Genomic DNA, 21,092 nt, shown 5'->3' on the forward strand with positions numbered 1-21,092 from the left:
ATTAAATACAGATCAACAGCTGAAAATAATACAAGTATTTTTTCAAAGGCACTTTACTGTTTACTTACCTAAAAAAGTACTTTCTAGAAGAAATATACAGCATATCACCAAGTTCATGACTGAGACATGTAACAATTACACTACCTTCACAATATATTCACAACTTCAGAGGCATATTAGAGAATTTAATCTTAGAATTATTCTGGTTTTATACGAGCTGAAGAAATGTCAAAAGAGTGCATAAGTATCAAAACCGACAACCTGGTAGGCTGCAAATGATTTAAGATGCACTCTACTATTTACCATGGTGGGGGTGGACCTGAAGGACTACTTAACTGGTAACAAAGACTGGGCTAACTCTACCCTCATGCAAAAATGCACTAAAATATTAAACTGAAAATCAGGTGTTACAGAACAATGCTGCATTTTAAATTTCCCAAATTGTTATGTTTTCTTTGCACAAATCCCAAATCTATACAAATACTTAACAGAGTGAACACTGAATGGAGTCAAAAGAAGAGTTTTCCCCAAATGCAAGATTCAATGATAAGATATAGTGAAATTCATCAATGTTTACTTAGAAGAGAAATTAATCAGCCAAGAATACTCTTTATCATGGAATGTTTATGTGAAAATCTATTTCTTAGTTGAAGTGCCAACTATAAGACTGCAAAATCAAATTAAGAGCACCACTAGTTATAGCCACAGTGCACTAAATATGACTCTTTGCCAGACTTCTCTAATATCAATTTTTTCTCACCAAGTAGATATATGTCAAATAAATTATAACATAAAAGCCAGTACAATTGTAGTTGTTAACTCATAATTAATTTGAGTTACCAAGTAAATAGAATATGCAAGTATTTGTTAAAAGGAAGCTGAAAGCCAAAGTCTTTCAATCCTACAAAGAGGTCCTGTAGGAGAAACTTCTAGCACCCATATAGTGTCTTTTATAGATGCTATGGATGTTGCTTACAACCAGAATAGTGCAATGTTTAAGATTTCTCCAATTAACTTATGGCCTGTCCACCATACAGCACACTAAAACATAAGAAAATATAAACAGAGAAGCATCAGTGAAACTTTCTGCAAGAAGCCATGCTCCACGGTTTTTTACACAACTTGTCAGCCATTTCCTAAAAAACTGGTGCAACATGAGGCAGACTTGAACAAGGAAGATGCTTGCCATTTGCACAAACAAAGTTCTGACTGATGAAAATAATACATTCTACCAGGCAATTCTAGTATTTCCATCAAAGGTGTAAAAAACTCATCATCTGAATAAATCCATACAGATTGAGAAACATTGCTTTCTAGCTAAATATCCTAACCCAAGCTCACACACTCTTAAGCTACACTGTCTGGTTTCATCAGAAATATCCAACAAAAACTACTATTTTATTTATGTACAATAGACCCAAAGGTCAGAATTATGATAGGGACTCAGTGGGGACCACCCAATCATTAGGGACAAACACAAATAGCTGGTTCTTACCTAAACTCAGAAATTCCCCTATAGTTAAAACAAATGTTTAATGATTCAGAAATGGTGGGGGAAACAAACAGGAAGACTCCATAAGTAAATAACATTTTAAAAGTATTATAAAACCCAGAAGGATGAAGGAAGATAAATAAAACCTGAAGATAAACAAAGCCTAATTTCAACATCATATTGTCTTCTTCTTCGAAGAGACAGCTACTACCTACCCTGTCACTAAAAAATAACCCAAATTGCATTTGAGACCTGTAGTAAGAGCTTCATGTCATGTACAGAACAAAACTAATGCAAACATTCTTCCATCCTACACAATTCTAGGACTAAGCTAATGAGCCATTAGCCACTGTAGGAAATCCTAATGGTGACAAATGTTTTAGTAGAGCCCGTTGTGACAGGACATGGGGTGACAGCCTTAAACTAAGAGTGGGTATTCCAGCTAGGTGAAAGGAATTTTTAAAAACCCCATTTTTACAATGAGAGCAAACAAATACTGGAACAAGCTGCCCAGACAGGTGGTGGATGCCCCATCCCTGGAAACATTAAGGACTGGATGGGGCACTGAGCTAAGTATCAGATTTAAACTCCATTTTCCTCATGGATGATTTAATAACCAAAACAAGCAGTACTTTCAGTAAAATGAAAAAAAATACTTTGACAAGGAGGCATGTGAAATATTCATGAGAAAAATAATGGATATTTTAATTTTAAAAATAACATCCTGGTTTCAGTAGATAGGTAACACCACTAAGTTAATTTATATCTATTTCTATCAATTTACTGCATTACCCACTATTAACATTTTCTGCTCTGTGAGAGCTACTGAAGCAAAATGCTAGAGGCTTATCAAAAGGTCACATTTAAGAAAAAAAACTATGTAGAAGGCATTGGCTTGACAGACAGAAACCAGGTCGCTAAACAGGTTTCCTTCACACTATGCAACAGACCCATTAGTAGGTTTTCTCGCATGCAAAAAATACTATTTCTACAGAAATCTCACTTATTGCTTCTTGGGTGTTTTATTCTTTCTTTAAACACAGATCCCTTGAGCAAAGACAAACTGTTCTAAGCAGAGGAACATATTTGGGTTGCAAGTCTCAGTACCACCAAGCAAGACCTCAAGATTTAGAGAGGTGGATGAGTCCAAAATAGGTACCAAGCAGACAACTGAAACTGAGAGTTAGTTTCTTCTTAGTCTGGGTAAATACGTGTACAAACTCCAAGTCAAACTTAACTCCAGTAGCTGAAGAAGAAAAAATGAAAATTATTAAGGCAAACATTAATTTCAGCTTCTTCAAATATATATGGCATTTATCAAACACATCAATAAATAACTTTTTTAAGTTATATATATAATTTCCAAGTACTCTTGCTTGTCAGAATATGAAAAACTGAAGAACTCTTGAGTAACTTGAATAAGATGATTTCATTTATCATTTATCATTCATTTATCATTTATTTCAAATTGTGAGCAGCAACAATTTCCAGAAATAATAGTAAACTATAGAATATAGACGTATAAAATCTGCTCTTGATTAGATTTTTTCATTTTTATCCATCAAACAGCAAAAGTTAAACACTCAAATGGAGTATTCTATAAATAAGTACAGATGCATTTGAGGTCTTTCTATCAAAAAACTGAATAAAAATGGCATCTGCTACAGCTGAGGCCTCATGAAACACTGAGACTGACAACAACTAATGTCATTATGCCATTACATAAGCAGCATCTGGACAGTGTTATTTTAGCATCTCGATCATCATTCTTACTAAGAGAAAGTAAGGTTATAAACAAAACCAGATAATCTAAAGAATACGGACAGAAAATTCTCTATCGATTACTGTAGAAAAGAACAAATTTGGGAAAGCTTAAAAGCAGTACCACATCATCTAAATTCATATTGGAGTTTACCGCACATTTGACAGCACAATAAACTATAAAAATTACTTGTGAATAGTCACTTGTTCTGTTTATAAGTTCACATAAAGTACATATTCGTATTTTTTAAAGTACTTTGTGCAAACATTAGAAGATGACTGCAACAGAGCAAAAGATTAGTCTCCTAAATAAAACTCAAAAGTATCACGTTGCCTAAAAACTGCTACTGAAAAATTACTTTAAGTAGCATCCTTAATATACATAAAAACGTGACCTACAAAATGCATTATGAACCATTCTAAAATGGTAATGAAATACTTACAACCAGAAGAACTTATTCCACAAACACCTTCATTTAGTGCATATAAGCACATAATACATTACAAAAAGATACCTGAAGACCTGCATTGATTTCCATGTTATGTCTTTTCATACTAAAAGCAAATATGATAGCTAAAGTTTTTTTCTACCTGACAATGCAATTAAGGGCTGAAAATAATTTATTTAGTTGCTGAAAATAATACAAATTCAGTATTTAAGGTTTGTTAAGGATGTATTCTTCTTGCCCAAAGCAACGAATTTAGTATCTGAAACACCAAGGAACAGAAGAAAGGCATGATTTAAGAATCTGTCTACTGATGTATATCACTCTTGAAAAAATAATTTAGTGCTACTGCCAAAACCAGGACTGCCCACAAAACCACAAACTGAGTATTTATAGAATGCCTGCTTAAAGGCCTGTCCTGTGTTGATTTATGCATAGGAAGAAACTTGACCACTGAAATAAAACCACTGCCAAGAAAAGCAGTATTTTGTCAGGTTGGTGTGTTTCAGTTCTACATTTAATGATTTGTCTTTTCCCAAGCTAGTTTTACCTTAAAAAGCCTTCAAGGTGTCACACATGAACTACATATGCTGGACTGCAGTAAGGATGCAATTCATTTTACCCAATCCCGCTCTACAGAAGAGTTTTTATAAAGTAGCAAGAAACTTAGATTTTATTCATATGAACTCACACAATGAATAACCATTAGCTTCACCACCATTAGCTTCATTCAGTATACAAGGCTGCCAGGATAAAATAACCAACATTAAATATTAGAAAACTTATCAAATTTGTAAAGATTCTTATAAATGTTTCATTATTTTATTATTGGGCATCTGCCTTAGTTTAGTTTTGAGTTAGGTAAGAAACAATTCACCATTCAGTGAAAATTCTAAGTGCTTACATTACTGGAGCTTTTGAGCACAACGCTATGAGAAGATAGGATCAAAATACAGTTCTATTCACCTAAACATGTAAGTGCAAAAATCTAGTCCTGAATTACTGAAGTTCAAGGAAATCTGACAGTCTATTTTAAAACATGCCTAATGCTTAACTTGTAAGTGAACTCAGAAGTGAGGGGTAAGACATGCCTCCATAGGGCTCCAAATAGTAAGAAATGGAAAACTATATATATAGACTGCACCAAAGGACCAAACTCTTAGAAGAAAAACTATGTTGTGATGGCATTCCTGAAGCTATAAACATCATTGCTTTTTTGCAATGTGCCTTTTTACTTTCTTGCTTTCATCTGTCTTACAGCTTTTGATCCAAGTCCACTACAATCCCTGCTGTTGAAGCATCTCCACTGCTTTAGCAGCTGACATTTTACGCTGATAATTACTCAACATACTTAAGAGCAGTGCTTCTGCAAGAAAAACTAAAGGAAAGCAAAACAACATCTAAAAATAATTCCTGAAAAGACTATGAGATTCAAAGGAAAACTATTTAACATACGAAGTCTTACATGAAAAAACCAGCAAGCATTCAGAAATTGAAACTGATGAATTCTCAGGAAACAGTCCCTTACACATTCAAAAAGGGGTTTTCCTTGGAGGGAAGTGGGCAAGGATGTCCAAAAATCTCAATTCCCTCTTTAAATTACCAGTAAGAAGAGAAATAAGTTTAAGGCTGGTATTGCAGCTATTGTTTTACTAAGTACAATACCCACCCAACACTATTTCACAGTGTTACTACATAAGTAAATTCGTCCACCAAAACTAGAACTACAACTCCTACGTATTTTTGGTCTCTGTTTTGGACACATAGAAACTATTTTAATGCACTAAATCCAAAACACTAAGTTGGTGACACAAATAAAAGCAGGTCTTGGAACAGGAATTACTTTTGTAGAACGCCTCTGACTGAGATTCAACAATGTAAATCAAAGCAAGTCATCCATAACTGGATAATAACCACTGCACGTTTGAGTAATTAATGTATTATTGGAACTCATTTTCTATTTTAAAAATATTTGTGCTGTTGCAAAATACATCATCATCATCAAGTTCCTCTTTCAGCCACAAGAATGTATGCAAAATAAAAATTAGCAAAATACTACTGGAAAATTAGTTTTCCAATTAAGCTACTGTGAAATCAGAATGCATGTAAATTATTGAGCTATAAAAGCACATTTCAACTAACTAACTTTTAGAAAGGAAGGGAAAAACCCAACCAATATGAAAATAGTTATTCATAATTTATCTAGTAGAGATCACACAAATAGATTAATAAATTGTTTAGGCATCATCAGGCTGCCTATTAGATTAACAATCAATGCAATCAAATTTCTAATGTTCATCAGAATGCTTCAGGAAAATAAATCCTGTCACAGAAAATATTTTATCATCTGTAATAAAATCAAGTAACTGCTAGCTGCATTAAACTTGATTACAAGATGTTTTTCAAAAGTAGCTATAATTTTAAAAAATCCAAGTTTAATGAGTTAGGGAAACGACACAGATAGAAACTTCCAACAGGAAAGCCTAATACTGCAGCCTTACATGAGAGGGTCCAATTCTGGTTGCCATTGCACTTACCATTTATCTTCCTGTTTTAGATTGACCAGTAAAAAGTGATAGGATATAAGTGAAGGAAGCTTACTTTTCAAAGCTTTTAAGAAACAAAAATAATGATAAAAACAATTATTATTGTCCTGCTAAATACACTGTTGACAGAAGAATTTAATATGTTTTAAGTATAATGCCAGAAGAGTTTATCGAGACTTGATACGGGTAAAAAACTATCCAACAGTATCAAAAAATGCAATTCTCACCAAGAGTCAACTTTTAATTTCTGAAAATAGAGAATAAATTTCTCAGTACATGTACAGTAGTAATCTGAGAGTAGAAGTAAGTGCAAGATGGAATCTGTTCACAGTAAACAAGTATTAGTAGGAGCAAATAAAAATTAATTAGTTGTATAAGAAATTCTAAGTTGAAATCAGATTTCATGTGTCATTTTGCAATCTCCAGAAAAGGCTTACAGTTTTTCTCTGCTGCAAAATGCAAAGGCTTTTTCAATTCCCATTCACACTATATAACTACAGCTATCTAAAAACATCTTAAAACAAGCATCTATAAAATGCTTAGTCACACAGCTGCCCTGATTAGAAACTGTTGCTAAAGAAAGTAAACACATCACTCAGGCAGTATGTTTCAATTTTTTCCTCTTTTAAAGTTTAAAGAGCATTAGAAGTAAAACCTAAATCAAGACATAACTAGAATACTAAAGACTAGTCTTGAGAATACATCTTTTAATGTATTATTGTATATGCCACTTCAATTTCATATGATGATTAAAAAACAACACCTGTACTCCATAGTCCTTCATATCTAAGTTAAAAAGCTTTTGGTAGGGCTGTTACTGCAAAACTACATCTATATATTCTTGCAGTGTATTAATTAGGACCAGATGAACACACAATTTCAGTAATGCATGAGAGTAGGAAGGCTACACTCTTCCAAAGCAGTCTTCCACCTTTTGCCTCCAAAAAAATTGATGTATAAAAGCCATAAAAATTATGTATAGTGATTGAAGTAGTTTCCATTTGAACCACCCTTCTTCCCTTTTAATCCTACATTTTTTGCCAAGTCGAGCACAACAACTTTAACAGTTTCTATTCATGTATAGTTTGGAATTTAAAAATGTAGACAGGCAACAAGGATGGACAAACTGGTAAGCAATTTAAGCACAGAGACTAAATACACTTATCTCAAGACAGATGTAAGAATAAACCAGTAAAGGCTGTGGTGGCCAACATTATCTAGTTTTCCCCATTCCAAGCTGCAGAATACAGGCCACAGCTTCCCAACAGCAATGCAATGTGCGGGATCTACTGCCATCCCAGGGCTGTGGCTTGGCTCCCCAGCTTGCTTCTCTGCAGCAAGAAGCACAGATCTCACAGAGGAGCCAGGAGGTTTTAACAAATAGCTTACAGGGTCAGAAAGTCAGGCAACCCCAAAAGATGCTGCATTAGGATATTACAGTGATATGAAATTTCACATTTGGCACTACAGAAGTCATCAGTAAGTGCTATTTCTAAATTACATGAGACAACTGTAACATGCTACTTCCCAATTATGCTTAATAATATTTGGAACACACTAAAGGACAGTATGAGTTCTGAATCCTTGGTCTTCATTTATCTGAAGAAAAGATGTGTTGAAACCAGTTTTAACAGTGAGAACATACAGAAATAAATTACCATCTACTTTTGGATGTGAGTCCCTCAAGACACAATGAGCAAAAACAAATTAGAGCTGTTAATAAAATCAAAGGAACTATTTTGCTTCCTCCCCATCTTTACTAAAAACACTAAAGGGCAGACAAGGGGAAAAATGTTCATTTAGATGCTGATAAGAGGAAATTATTTATTTTCTAACATCGCTCAGGATGTCTCAGAACATATATAATAAATTCTTCGCAACCCTACAGAAAATTTCATGGTATAGAATGTAAACCAGGTTTTTCTTCCTGAAAGAAAGATAACCAGAAACTAGCAGTTCATTTCTCATTGATGAATGAAGTTGCACCTGTGAAGGGGAGCAAAATCCCCTCCCGCAGACTACAGTTGTTTTAATAATATAAAAGAGCATTGCGTGAATTGCTTATTCATTATTTCCTCACTAGGAATAGCTGTTATATTAAAAGGCAAGCTACTCAAGAGAAACGAAAGCATTTGCAACACAGTTTGCATTCACTGAATTGATCTGGTTGGTAGAAAAAAAGTCATACCCTTTGACCAAAAAAATTTAGAATCTGACTCCTCTGATAGTGCCATTTTATTAGTCCTGCAGGATGAGTCTTCTGAGGCAGAGCATACCTAAATTACTAATATAAATAATATACAGATCATAGCAAGGACAAATTTTCCCTCATGATTATAATCTTTCAGTCTCCTTTAGTAATGATTTGTATGTTCTCCTCATCTAGTTTTATACAGGGTCAAAAGGGAGAGTGATTTTAGGTTCCATATGATATTATTATTGCCTTTTTTGTTTCTGAAAACTTTCTTAGTAAGTTAAGCATAGATCAAAACCAGTAATTCAAACAAGCTTAGCAGCATTAACTGGTTTAAAATTTAAACCTTCAGGCAGAGTAGGGCACATCAGGATGGGTGATTCCTATCACCTCCCGCTTAGAAAAACTATTTTACTGAAATATTTCAATTACCAAGTAAAAAAATTAGCATCTGAACACCTTCACTTGATGGAAGTGTTACATCACTAGCTTGTTGGAAAAATAAGAGTGATGTCATCATACAAAAGAGTAACTACACTATTGAATATGTAGCAATTCGCTCAGGGGAACAGTGAAATACTGAAATGAAAAGAGCCAACAAGAAGATAGCAGTTCAGTAACTAGTATAAAAATAATGTAATGAAAAAATTCTTTTGCGATTTGGACTTTCACCATAGAATTGTACTTACATTGTCCATGAAATTTGGCTTAAATCCTCCCTCCTGCTGTCGTCGTAATTCCTCCTGTTCCCTCTGGCGCAGCATCTCTTCTTCCCGACGTCTGTGCTCTTCCTCATGTCTAGGGCATTTTTCAAAATTATGTCAGCTTAGTCTCTTGCCCTGTTCAGGCTTGCACTCAGCCTCAGAGGTAAGATCAAGCATATAAACAAAACTGGCCATTATTTTTTTTTTTACACAGTGCAAGGCACTAATCTACTCAACTTGATGAGTTTGAGTACTTTTAAAGTTTTGGGGCTGTTTTTTTTTTTTCTGGAATACAAGTAATTTCAATACCAATATATTCTATACCTACTCTTCCAGCTATATATCAGTAAGCAGTCTAAAATATTCCAGTTTTTAAGAAGCCACTATGGATTAGAACATTTCAACAGTGCCAAAAGACAAAATTTTTAATTCTGAGATGTGCTTGTGCTGTCCTTTTTATCTTATTCACATTTATTGTGATGTTTGACAAAAAGTATAAATCAATATGATGAGACTATGATTGTTTTCTTAAACTTTAGAAGAGGCATTAAAACAATTATTTGCATGAATCAAATTCTAAAAGAAAAATTATTTTCAACATACTAGAATATCAAGTGAAAAAACTTCCAAAATCCCATGTCAGACTATAAGATTGCAATGCTATGATTCTACATGCAGATCGCCTGCCCATAAAATTTGGAAGCATATTCCTATTTATTACAGCAATGCTTTGGTCATGTTAAAATAAATATGAAACCAAAAAAAGAGGCTAAGACATTTCTATGCTATTTAGGCATCCCAGAAATTTACAACAAAATTAGCAGACCTAAAATAAGTGAAAAAAATCAAGCAACATTCAAAAACAATATTTTATATTGCATTATTATTATTATTATCAGAAACATCATACATTATGCTTTTGAGAAGCAACTTTAGCTAACATATCTAAATTCATGCAGGCCTACAGTGGCTGCACACCTCACCCCTGCACAGTAGAAGACAAAATACCTCAGCTGTATCTGCTTGCGTTTTTGAAGTTCTTGGTTTCGAAGTTCTTCCAAGCGCCTCAATTCTTCCTGACGACGCATGAGATCTAACAGGATTAAAAGTGCATTTAAATATAAAAGCTGTCAATCAACCATGAGGCAACACAAAATTTGTTATTACTGTCAGATTACAGTTCTAATATTCAAGTTTTTAAACCAAATTTTCAATGCATTTAACTCATCTCTTTCCATAAAGCTAAGTCTAGTACTTGAAAGAAACAGTGGATCTGTGACTTACAAACACAGAAAAGTACAAAATGGGCAAAGCCCCCAGAGCAGGTTATAGAAACAGAAGTTTAAGTTCTCAAAGAAAAGGAAAAAAGCCTCTCTCAATCCCTTAAATCACATCCTGGTTTTACATCTAGGACAGCGCATCAATTTTCTCTCAACATTTTATACTGCTAAAGTCATGCTACTAAGAAAACCACTACAATATTTATGGACTTTTATGCTCTCCACTATCTACTGCAGACCCCTGCATGGCACACATCAGAGCAAGAGAAGTCATATGAACTTCAGGTGCATGAAGGAAGTCTGAATCTCCATAAAGATCTATCATGACTCTGCTTACTCCAATTTACAAATGGCTAGTGTTTTAATCCCACAAAAAAGGCACAGCCATAGCCTCCTATGAAGCACTTAAAATGTCCTTAAAAAGCAGGGCATAACTCACAGTAATTACTTTTGCTGACCAGTCACATTATTGATTTCTGCCTGGAAATCTATGCTTTCTTCAATGAATAATAATTTTACCTTTTGTTAGAAAGCAGTTTTTTTTATTTTTTAACTACATAGGATACTATTTATAGAAACCACAAGTAACATTTTCCCATACTATCTATTACATGCCTTTCATGCTTTAGTTCAACTGTTCTGCACATTTTCTCTATGCATTTATTCACTATACAATTAAAAGATCTTTTTAGTTACGCAAATCAATTTCCTCAAACTTGTACACAACACTGTCCACTATGGGAAAATAAGCTTCCTTTTTAGTTCTTTGTTCTTCCAAATTTATACAGCATTCCCTATTTCTTGTGCACACAGGACCATGATTTCCTACTTTCTCTCTACCACTATCATTTACTGTCCTTTGTTCTTAAGGTGCAGCACTCTACTTTTCTCATTGTTCTCCTAATTTTTCTCCACAGCATACTTTATTGCCTTTCCTGAAATTGTGAGTATGTTAAAAGTTCAACATAGCAAATTATGATTCGGTATCATCAGACAACTGCCAAATCTTAGGCAGAAATCAAAATCTAAGGCAGAAAGCCTTACTAAGCCAGATGAAAACACAGATATAGAGGCTCAAACTCTGAACAAGAGCCATTCATGTTAAAACATCTGTAATGATGGTAATTCATGATTGACAGACCCTTTCTCTGAGCAGAAAAAATCTGCATTAAAGCAGCTGTGGGAAAAAAAGAAAACAAACAGAGAGCATTGTTATTAGCCTCTGCATTTTCTTGTGCATATAAAAAGACAAGGGCTTCGTTTTACCTTCAGCCTTCTAACATAGCAGAAGGTGAAGGTGTTCTCTCACCTCAGAAGTTAATCCTACAAGCTGGAATATCAACTCAACAAAGACTTTTAAGCAATTTTAACTGCTGGTTTTTCTAAAGATGGAAAATTCTAAAAATGAAAACTAAATGCCAAGCTTCCATATAATTGATACAAAAAATAAGCTTCTGGTTAAATTCAGTCACATTTTCCAGTATTTTCATAATCTATTTAACAATCATTACAAGAGAAAATTTACAATTGTTTGATGCATACCACCAGTACATAGATTAGAAATACCATGCAATTTACTTACATGGAAACACGCATTCTGCTTTACAAATTACTTCTGACTCAGTCTGTCAAAATATGACACTTCAAAGTGAAAAATTACACGTATCAAAAGAATTAAATCTACCTTCAGAATTAAGACCACACCACAAAAACCTGAGTACTCAAACCAACATGTTCTAGAGTTCCACTCCTACTAGCTCTCGTGGAGCAGTTTCAACACAACCTTCACCCGCTAGAGCATATGGACCAGAAAGCTCATCCTTCCTGTCTTCTTTTTAACTCCTACACAACTAAAACATGACATTTCTATTTTATTTCATGACTTCAATACATCTTTAAATTTGATTTCATGCACCAGGAATACAAAACTATTAATTCTAGGTTCTGGTGCCTTAAAAACTTCATTGCATCTTTCTAGACAATCCTGTGATGTGTGGACAGCATGGGACAGAGAGAGAAATGGCAAGCGTTTCTCACAGCAGTGCGTGAGAACTTCCAGGGAGTTGCAAAGATGTGATAACTTGTTTAGTATAAACAATCTGCAGGTGGTGTTCTTCTACTTCATCTTCCTGTTCTTCTCTAGGATGGTGTGTGAGGAAGGTGCTTCTATTAACCAGCCAATCAAATAGAATGTATCATATCACTCTATATAAACCTTGTGGTTCTCTTGAATAAAGCCTTCTTTTGCTCTTTCTACAATACTGCCTCTCACCTGTTCCTGTGTCATTCTTGGCTCAAGAGTGACAGTGATGCAATCACAGGATTGCAATCCTGTCATGCAATTAATATAATCAATATTCTTGGCACGTTCAGAACTACAAGAGGAAGATATCTTTGAAAATAAATACAAGTGAAAAAACACCCTTATTTTCATGCATACTGAAGCTGAAGAATTGAGAAGATTAAAACAGAAGAAATACTTACTAATCTCTAGAGCTCCAAAAATTAAGTTTTCAGAAGAAACCTAACTATCTAACAAAAGAAAAATGAAACCTAACTACCTAACAAAATTCTGGGTTATCTGGTACAAAGAGGTACTCTGCTAACCAAACTGAGAGGGGGAAAGCCCTCCTCCTACACTAAAAGAAACATATTTTCTTACTGGAATAGTAGCCCCACATGCTTTCATGTTTTAGTGGCTCTCTAATGAAAGGAATAATTCTTTTTTATATAAAACTGGCATTTAACAAATATTCAGAAAGCAGAATATCTTTCCTCCAAGTTGTCCTTAAAAGAAACCCTAATATCCAAAAACACACCAAAGAGGTTTTCCCATGTTTTACCATTTTTTTCTATCTTAATGAAGAGGCCATCGTAATCTTGTCTCAGTTTAACACATAATTAAGATATGAATTTAAGACAAAGTATTCTCTAATCTTGCCCTCAAGTCCAGGCAACAGGTGAATATATTCAAAGGAAATTAAAGAGAATGAGTTCTGGAACTGGACTATTAGCACTGTTAAATATTAACAATTAGATAAGTCAACAGTAGATTTATATAACCTGTATCTTAAGCACTGAACCACCTTTACAAATCTCCATCACGCATACACACAAAATTACAATGTGTGTCCAGCTGCCGAGGGAGGGCTGCGCTGTGCATTGTCAGCAGCATTCCTGGATCCTATTAACATGCGCATTCCTCACCTCTAATATACACCTGTGCTTAAAAGGGAAAGCAATGCTTCAACAGTTTTTCTTGGAAAATAAACCAAGAAAGAGTTGTCATTTCAGGTGCTGCAGCAACAATCTGGCATTTCAAAACAGTTTTCTATGTTATTACACTCTGTATAAGACTTTATGCTTTTCATGTTATTATATAGGCAAGCTTTTATGTTATTATCTTCTGCATAAGACCTTCTGCTCTGTACAAGACCTTATAAAAACAGCACGGCTCCACATCTGGAGCACATGCGCCTGTTCAGGACAAACAGGCTAAGTAAACTTTTTACTAAAGATAAATTTAGGAAGTGAAGAAAACAGACAATCACCTCTTTATTAGATTCTTAATTAATTTCTGGAAATCATCAAGGAATATGTGCACAGAGAATTATTCCTTCTTTTTCTCAGTTAAATGCATTTAATTAAATGGTGATCAGCAAAAGGTCCAAGTATACAGCTCAATATGCTACACAAAAAAAAAAAACATCTGTGACAAAACAAATTCAATACTGGTAGACGATCTGGTTTTACCTTGTCTCATCAGCATTAGCTGATGCTCATGTCTAGCTGCTTCCATTTCTGCCTCAAGTTTCTCTTTGGCTTCTCTAATGTTCCTGTCAACCTGTTCGCGCTGCTGCTTTTCCATCTCATCAAGAGCCTTCCACCGTGAAGCATACTCAAACTCAAATGTTCCAGGCTGAGCAAAGCGTGGAGGCTGTTCTCTTTCCCTAATAAAAATTTTGCAGTAAAAATGTACAGGACACATTTAGATCAACAGCTGTAACAGCCACAGAATGTATACACAATCATTTCAAGCATAGCTCTCACTTTTTATCAACCTATCCAGATGACTACATTCTAAACCAGACAAAGCTTAAATCAGTCATTAAGTAAAAAGACACTTTTCCAAAAATTGACCAAATAAAGATTCAATTTATTGAATTTTAAGATAAAAATTTGTATTGACATCAATACAAAATACTAAGCTGCAACACTAGATTAACAGTGTTCAGCCTTCTAAACCAAGCAGCCAATTCACTAAACCAGTTATTTAAATAAATATCACTGCTTACTAGACAGCCCAGAATATTAGCCGGAATCTGTAACCATTAAAATGAGCCTACATTTCCCATTCTAACACTAATATTGTACCTAGCAGTGACAAATTTTTAAGAAGTGGTATTCTACAGTCTCAAAATAAACATTTTAGATTTAAGCAACATGAATGGCAAATTACGATATTAAAAATTAGTATTTTCAGATTAGGGGACTTCTATCTCATGACTGAGATTCACTTTCTCATGTCATGTTCAAAGTTTTACCTCAACTGTGGAAGCTGCAAAGATTTGCATGCCAGGGAGGCTGCAAACAGTTCAGGGGCTATTCAGAGAACATAAAGATCTGTGGTATCCAAAATCTCGGTAGGATTAGACCACACCTCTAATCCATAAAAGACTATAGTTTGCTGGCAACAAGCTCCTACTGACTGCAGCACAGGCCAAGAATGTCTCTACTACACTGAATGTACAGAATGTTAAACTAACAAGCCAAGTCTGAATTTTACCATGATTAGGTAATTTGGGATGGTCTTGTTTAATCCTTTGACACAAAACAGCACAACATACAAAAGCACTACTTCCTGCTACACAAATTCAAAAATAAAAATCAGTGTATATTTACAAAGATAACTAAGTATGTAAATAATGTTTTATAAAAAAAGGCTAACCACAACTTACTTGTGGTACTGTTGTGTTTTTTGCATTAGCTTTTCAGGGAGTCCATCCTCATCATCAAATTGCTCCATTGGTTCTACAACAACAGGTCGAGGTGTTCTGGAAAACATTTTCAATTTAATAACTGAATCATTAAAAAAGCAGTTATAATTTATTTTACCATTTTGAAGAAACACTCCAGAAAGCTAACATGTAACTCCTGTGTCTTGTCTTAAATCACAGAATTTTAAAAACTACCTTCAGAAAATAATTGTTTTTATGCTCAAATCCAGCTATTCTGCCTAGAAGCCACAACTTACTGACACAGTTCTGTTTACTTTTTTAAAATACCAAAGGCATCTACCAATAATTACAAAATATTTAGGAAGTAATTACCTTTTTTTTTAATCAGTGAGGCACCACAGAGGCCATGATCATACTGAGAAAGCAACAAACCCAAAACAGAGCAGCACGAACTATTCATATTTCTACTGACTTCTACAACTTAGTTCTGCAAGTTACTCTAGAACTGAAAACAGCCTGATAATTTGGTGTTAATATTACAGCAATAATTAGAAAAACATTTCCACTTAAATAATTTAAAATCCATTCTTTGAACAACCACACACTCACAAATTAGAATCCTGACTGAAAAGCTGAAAACAGCTTCCTTGATATGTTGGCAAGCGTGAGCTAAAGAGAGCAATGTAAAAACTCTGAATTGTGTAAAAAGCTCTTTGCATCAGTCTTGGGAGCAGAGCTTACAAAACACAGAGCACTAGAGACATGATTTTCAAAACACCAGCACTCGTTTATTGTGTTCCATGCCTTTATTTCACTTTGCAGATCTCCCCCTACTGCCCCAGTCCCTAACCAGGAAAAAAAAACAAAAACCACCAAACAGAACCAATAACCCCCAATATATTCTACTCTATGCATCAAGTTCACATTAAAAAGATTAAGTCCAGAATCAAAGATCACAACTCAACTGTTTTTTCTGATGCCATCTGCATGGCGATTGCTGACAGCTCCGCTATTTAAATGCAACTGAACTCTGGTGCTAACAAGTTATGATGTAAAACAACAATGTTAAAACACTAATGTCTAGTTTTGATACATTTAAACAGGAACTGAAACACATTCTGATTAGGCAGAGTTTTCAGTTAAATAAAACTCTAGATTCTGAAGCAAAACATCAAAGTAGAGTAGCAACAGATTCATGCTAATTACCTTATAACTGCGCATTAGAGAACATGGCACCTAAGCAAGAAAACGATCAAGTGTTTTTTATTCACTCAGGACATGGTCAGATGGTCATTTCAATTCAACTGATCAATCCAACTGGCAAAACAAGAATACCTTCCCCCATGTCCCAGCTTTTTTTTCCCTGCCACATCTCTTATGCCAAGAATAGCACCAATGTAACACTAAACTACATTACTTCCCTTGTTTGGCTCACCACGCTTCCATTCAGTTACTAATGCCAAGAAAACCCAGGGAACAAGAACAAATTGCTGGCTCCTCCAGGTAACAGTAAAGATGTATTCAGATTAAATTTACTATGTAACCATCAAGTCAGATCAGTAGCACAAAAGATTTGGGAGTTCCAGACCCCTTACTGACAGGCCAACTCCTGGCAGCATTTTCTGCTGCCTTATTTTCTGCTGGACCTGACATCAGCAAGCACCTTCCAGTGCTTGAGCAGACTGCAATGGACCCCCATACAAATTAATGCTTCTCCGTTGCTTTAAGGAGCACAAGTGGCTAATGGAAGTGTCATGAAATTCAAGAATAGCACAGCCAGGGCAGGAAAAGAACTCCAAGCCCAATTCAACGGCACCAAGTTTTCATGCAGTGAAACCACAGCCTAATTTTCCCAGTGAGAATCACAGAAATAAAAAGAAATCATAAATATGTATCATTTCACACCGTTTTTAAGAAAGCATTTGAAAATGTCACTTGTGTCTGTGTAAAGTGCAGCAATTAACAACTCTCTTTGGCAAGTACAGAAATAGGAGATGCAGAAGTGCTGCTATTTGCAAGCTTGCTTGTCCTTGAAATAGATTGTTTTCCAAACATCACTAGTATATATATCAACCTCTTCAGAATCTCAGTCTTCATTTTAAAACAGCGAGAAAATCCTGGCCTTACAAGCCACAGATAATTTTTGGGATATAAACACTTTCTTTAGTCTACCAAAATATCAGCAATGTAGTGCACTGATTTGTTAAGAAACAAAGGAATATTATTTTGCCACTGTTACTAGGATCAGGAAGAGTGCAACCAATGAAAATAAAGTCTCAACAGAAAATACCTTATTATATAGAGAAGGAAAACTAATATTACATATGAACAAGAAAAAAACGAGAATTTTGCTCTCAGACTCTCATATGGTAATAAGAAGTCTTACGAACAGTAAGTAGAGAAGGATGGTTTTCTTTAAAAAAAATCAGAAGTATTTGTGGTACTCATGCAAAACACTTAAATTTCTAATCTCGTGGCTTTCAGAATCTGAAAACAAAATAAGAACTAGGGAATACCATGACTGCAATTTTTGCTCACATCTGGAAGATACACTCACAACTTCAAACAAAACCTGTGAACTTACGTTGTAAGCAAGAATGCCCCATCACTGCATCTTTCTAGAGCTTTCCGTGCCGGAGGTTTTGCAGCAAACTCTACAAAACCTTTCCCTGTAGCTCTGCCGCGATCATCTACTACAACAACCGCTCTTTCCACTGGCCCGAATTGCGAGAATGCTTGTTCCAGCAGCTCATTGGAAACCACGGGCGAAAGATTCTTCACGGTTAAGGCAGCTCCATGGGTAGCAAATCGAATTCGAAGTGGTCTGCTCTTCAAAATAGTACCATCGAGTTCTGCCTTTGCTATTTCAGCCAAGGTCCTAGATTCCTTTATAGAGATATAAAATATTTTATATCTTTTCTTTTCAAAGACAGCAAGTATCACTTTTGTGTGTCCCCCCCACCCCCCGAAAAGCAACAAAGTTGTTTTCCTTCTCTTGAGCATATTGGCACCAGGATCATTCAACTTGTCTCCTCCAATCAAAAAATCAAGCCAACAACAAAAAAACCCAACAAACAAATTAACAAAGTCTCTGTCCTCCGACTGAAACAAAAAATGCATTCATTACCCCTTATGGTTTATTCTAAAAACAACACAGATGCAAATTTTTTGTTGCTCATTAGAGGATTTAACAGATTCTCATTATGATGCTACTGCTCTATAAAGGTTTTGAGTAGAGTTGGAAAGTTGATTTTCATGTTAACCTACTCAAATGTTTATATTCTGCATCGATGGCTCCCAGCAGCAGGAAACGGTACTCAAACATGACCCTACAGGATCTAAGGTATTTTGGGTTGGGTTTTTGTTTGGCTTTTAAATAAATAAAAAGTATCGCACTTGCTCTCAATGGATGTCCAATTCAAATTTCATCAACAAGTGGTGAAATTACCTTCTTTGCTATTCTATTCATTCGTCTCACATTAATGGGCTTTCTGCACCCACACTGTAAATCAACATTGATTTATCCACAGTGTAAATCAACAACTACCTTTTTTCTCACTTCAATAATCTTCACCACGTTGGATACCTGCAATCCCTGACATTTAAGGCAATTCTTTATATATTTCTTTACAGTTCAATTGGCTAGGCAAGTTGTTAATATACATATATATTCCCTAAATATAATGGAAAAGGGAAGTTCACATAAAAACTCCATCTAATTTCTATTACACACAAAAATGAGTAACGAGATGTAAGTATATCTCACTTCCTCCATAAAATTGCTATTTCAGGCCGGGGAATTCTCAGGGTAAAAGATGCATGGCAGAATGCCACAAGTATTTTAAGATGACAACCAAAAAGTAAAAAAACTCTAACCAGTAACTTATATGGAAAAATGAATAGACACCTAAAGCACTCTGAAGCTATTCCCAGAATGATACAAATCTGTGCATTTTAAACAGAGCAATCATGAAAACTAATCTCGTAAACAAAATTACCATTTAAATACAGTATCATAAACTTTTCGGTTTTTTGCATGCTTAACTCAAGCATGTTTAATCAAATACTACATTACCCCTAAAAATCTATTCTTATCTGGGCACAAGTAATTTAAACAACCCGCGGTTCGCAACCTTTTCAATTCCGTGATTTTATGTTCCGTGTTCACGACGTGCGAACAGCTGTATTTCGATACATTCCTGTCCATTATTTAAAATTAACTATATTAAGTGCCATGGGGAGAGGCGAGGACGGAAACGCCAGGGGCTGGGAAGGCTCCTCTGAACGCAGGGGTCTGGCTTGGATGTGTAGAGGCGAACGGGAAGGGGAAAGAAGGAAGAAGAGGCGGGGGGACCTGCGCTAGCAGCGAAGACGAAGAGAGGCAGATGCTGCCTTTTTTTACACCCGCCGAAATGGAGGGGAAGGGGGCGGGGGGCAAGGGACCGAAGACTCTCGGTTTCAGAGACAGCCCCAGGGGCCCACCGGATCCTCACCAGGCGGATGAAGCCGAAGCCACGGTCCCGATTGATGAAGACCTCGCTGGGCTCCCCGTAGCGCTCGAAAAGGCGCTTGAAATCCTCCTCGGTGATATCAGTAGGCAGATTCCCCACGAACAGCCGGCAACGCTGCGTGTAGCTCTTCTCGCCAGGTTTGAGAAAGCTCTTGATATCGATGGTGAAACCAACCTCCTGCTCCTCATCTCCGCCGCCTTCTTTGCTCGGCACCAGAGCCATGGCCGCCGCCGCCTCACTCTCCGCTTCTAGGCCGCGCAATCCTTTCAGGTTGCCACCGCCGCCGCCCCCCACCATGCCCAGCGGCACCGCTGGGGAGCTGTTTTCGATCCGCACTTGCTTCAAGTTCCTATTCGCGGCCATATCCGCTCCTTCCTCGCGGGTTCTCCCTCGGGGGACGCGGAACCCTGCTCGGCAGCCCTCGCCTCCGACCGACCCTCAGCCAATTCAAAATGGCGCCGCCGCCAGCCCCGGCGAGTTGTGCCGTCCCCGCGGGAAGCCCCGCCCAGACCCCGCTCCCCCTCACGGCCGCGCCGCCGCCACCCCTCAGCTCCGGCGCACGGCAGAACCTGCCCTGAACCCTCAGGGAGACGTCTTTCCCCACTACAGACAGATGGGAGTCCGCGGCTGGCGGCCGTGTTGTGTTAGAGCAGTGGTCTCCTCAGCGCGTCCCCAGGCAGAGGAGCCCCTCGCGGGGTCTCTCCTCAAGGAAAGGCAGGCGGGCGGGATGCCCTGGGGGTGTCTGGTCCCTGCGGCAGAGGGAGGCAGGCGTGACACAAGAGACGCTGAGGCGGAGGCGAAGGGGACAGCCGAGGGAGTCACAAAATCTCAAATCACAAAAAGAATCAATCAGGTTGGAAAACACCTCCTGAGGTCATCGAATCCAACCTGCGACTGAACGCTGCCATGTCAACCAGACCACGGCACTGAGTGCCATGTCCAGTCTTTCCTTAAACACCTGCAGGGAAAGTAATTCCACCACCACGCTGGGCAGCCCATTCCAATGTCTAATTACCCTTTCTGTGAAGAGATTTTTCCTGATGTCCAACCTAAACCTGTCCTGATGCAGCTCGAGGCTATGTCCTCTTGTCCCATGACCTGTTGCCTGGGAGAAGAGGCCAATGCCAACCTGGTGTCAGGCAGTTTTCGAGAGTAATGAGGTTTCCCTCGAGATTCTTTTTCTCCAGGCTAAACAACCCC

The 21,092-nt window shown here is 36.7% G+C and overlaps 1 protein-coding gene across 10 annotated transcripts in view; it reads right to left on the reverse strand.

The window, feature by feature from the left end:
* The window catches only part of PSPC1 (paraspeckle component 1), a 57,818-nt gene extending 37,448 nt beyond the window's left edge, over positions 1-20,370 (reverse strand). For 9 of the 10 annotated variants that reach the window (XR_001989617.3, XR_007778878.1, XR_007778876.1 and 6 more), the window contains exons 1-6: positions 19,875-20,370; positions 17,966-18,267; positions 15,382-15,477; positions 14,177-14,373; positions 10,152-10,236; positions 9,129-9,237 (exon numbers count right to left, since the gene is read on the reverse strand). Coding sequence is in view for 5 of the 10 variants with exons in the window: in XM_030234241.2 (XP_030090101.1) it covers positions 9,129-9,237; positions 10,152-10,236; positions 14,177-14,373; positions 15,382-15,477; positions 17,966-18,267; positions 19,875-20,255 (1,170 nt within the window). In the remaining 5 variants the exon portion in view is untranslated. Of the gene's footprint in view, positions 1-2,584; positions 2,739-9,128; positions 9,238-10,151; positions 10,237-14,176; positions 14,374-15,381; positions 15,478-17,965; positions 18,268-19,874 lie in introns of those variants that run through there. The other variant, XM_018908467.3, reaches the window with a different exon arrangement.
* Between the last annotated feature and the right edge of the window lie 722 nt (positions 20,371-21,092).

Source organism: Serinus canaria, chromosome 1, assembly GCF_022539315.1.
Source record: "Serinus canaria isolate serCan28SL12 chromosome 1, serCan2020, whole genome shotgun sequence".
NCBI classification, from domain to species: domain Eukaryota; kingdom Metazoa; phylum Chordata; class Aves; order Passeriformes; family Fringillidae; genus Serinus; species Serinus canaria.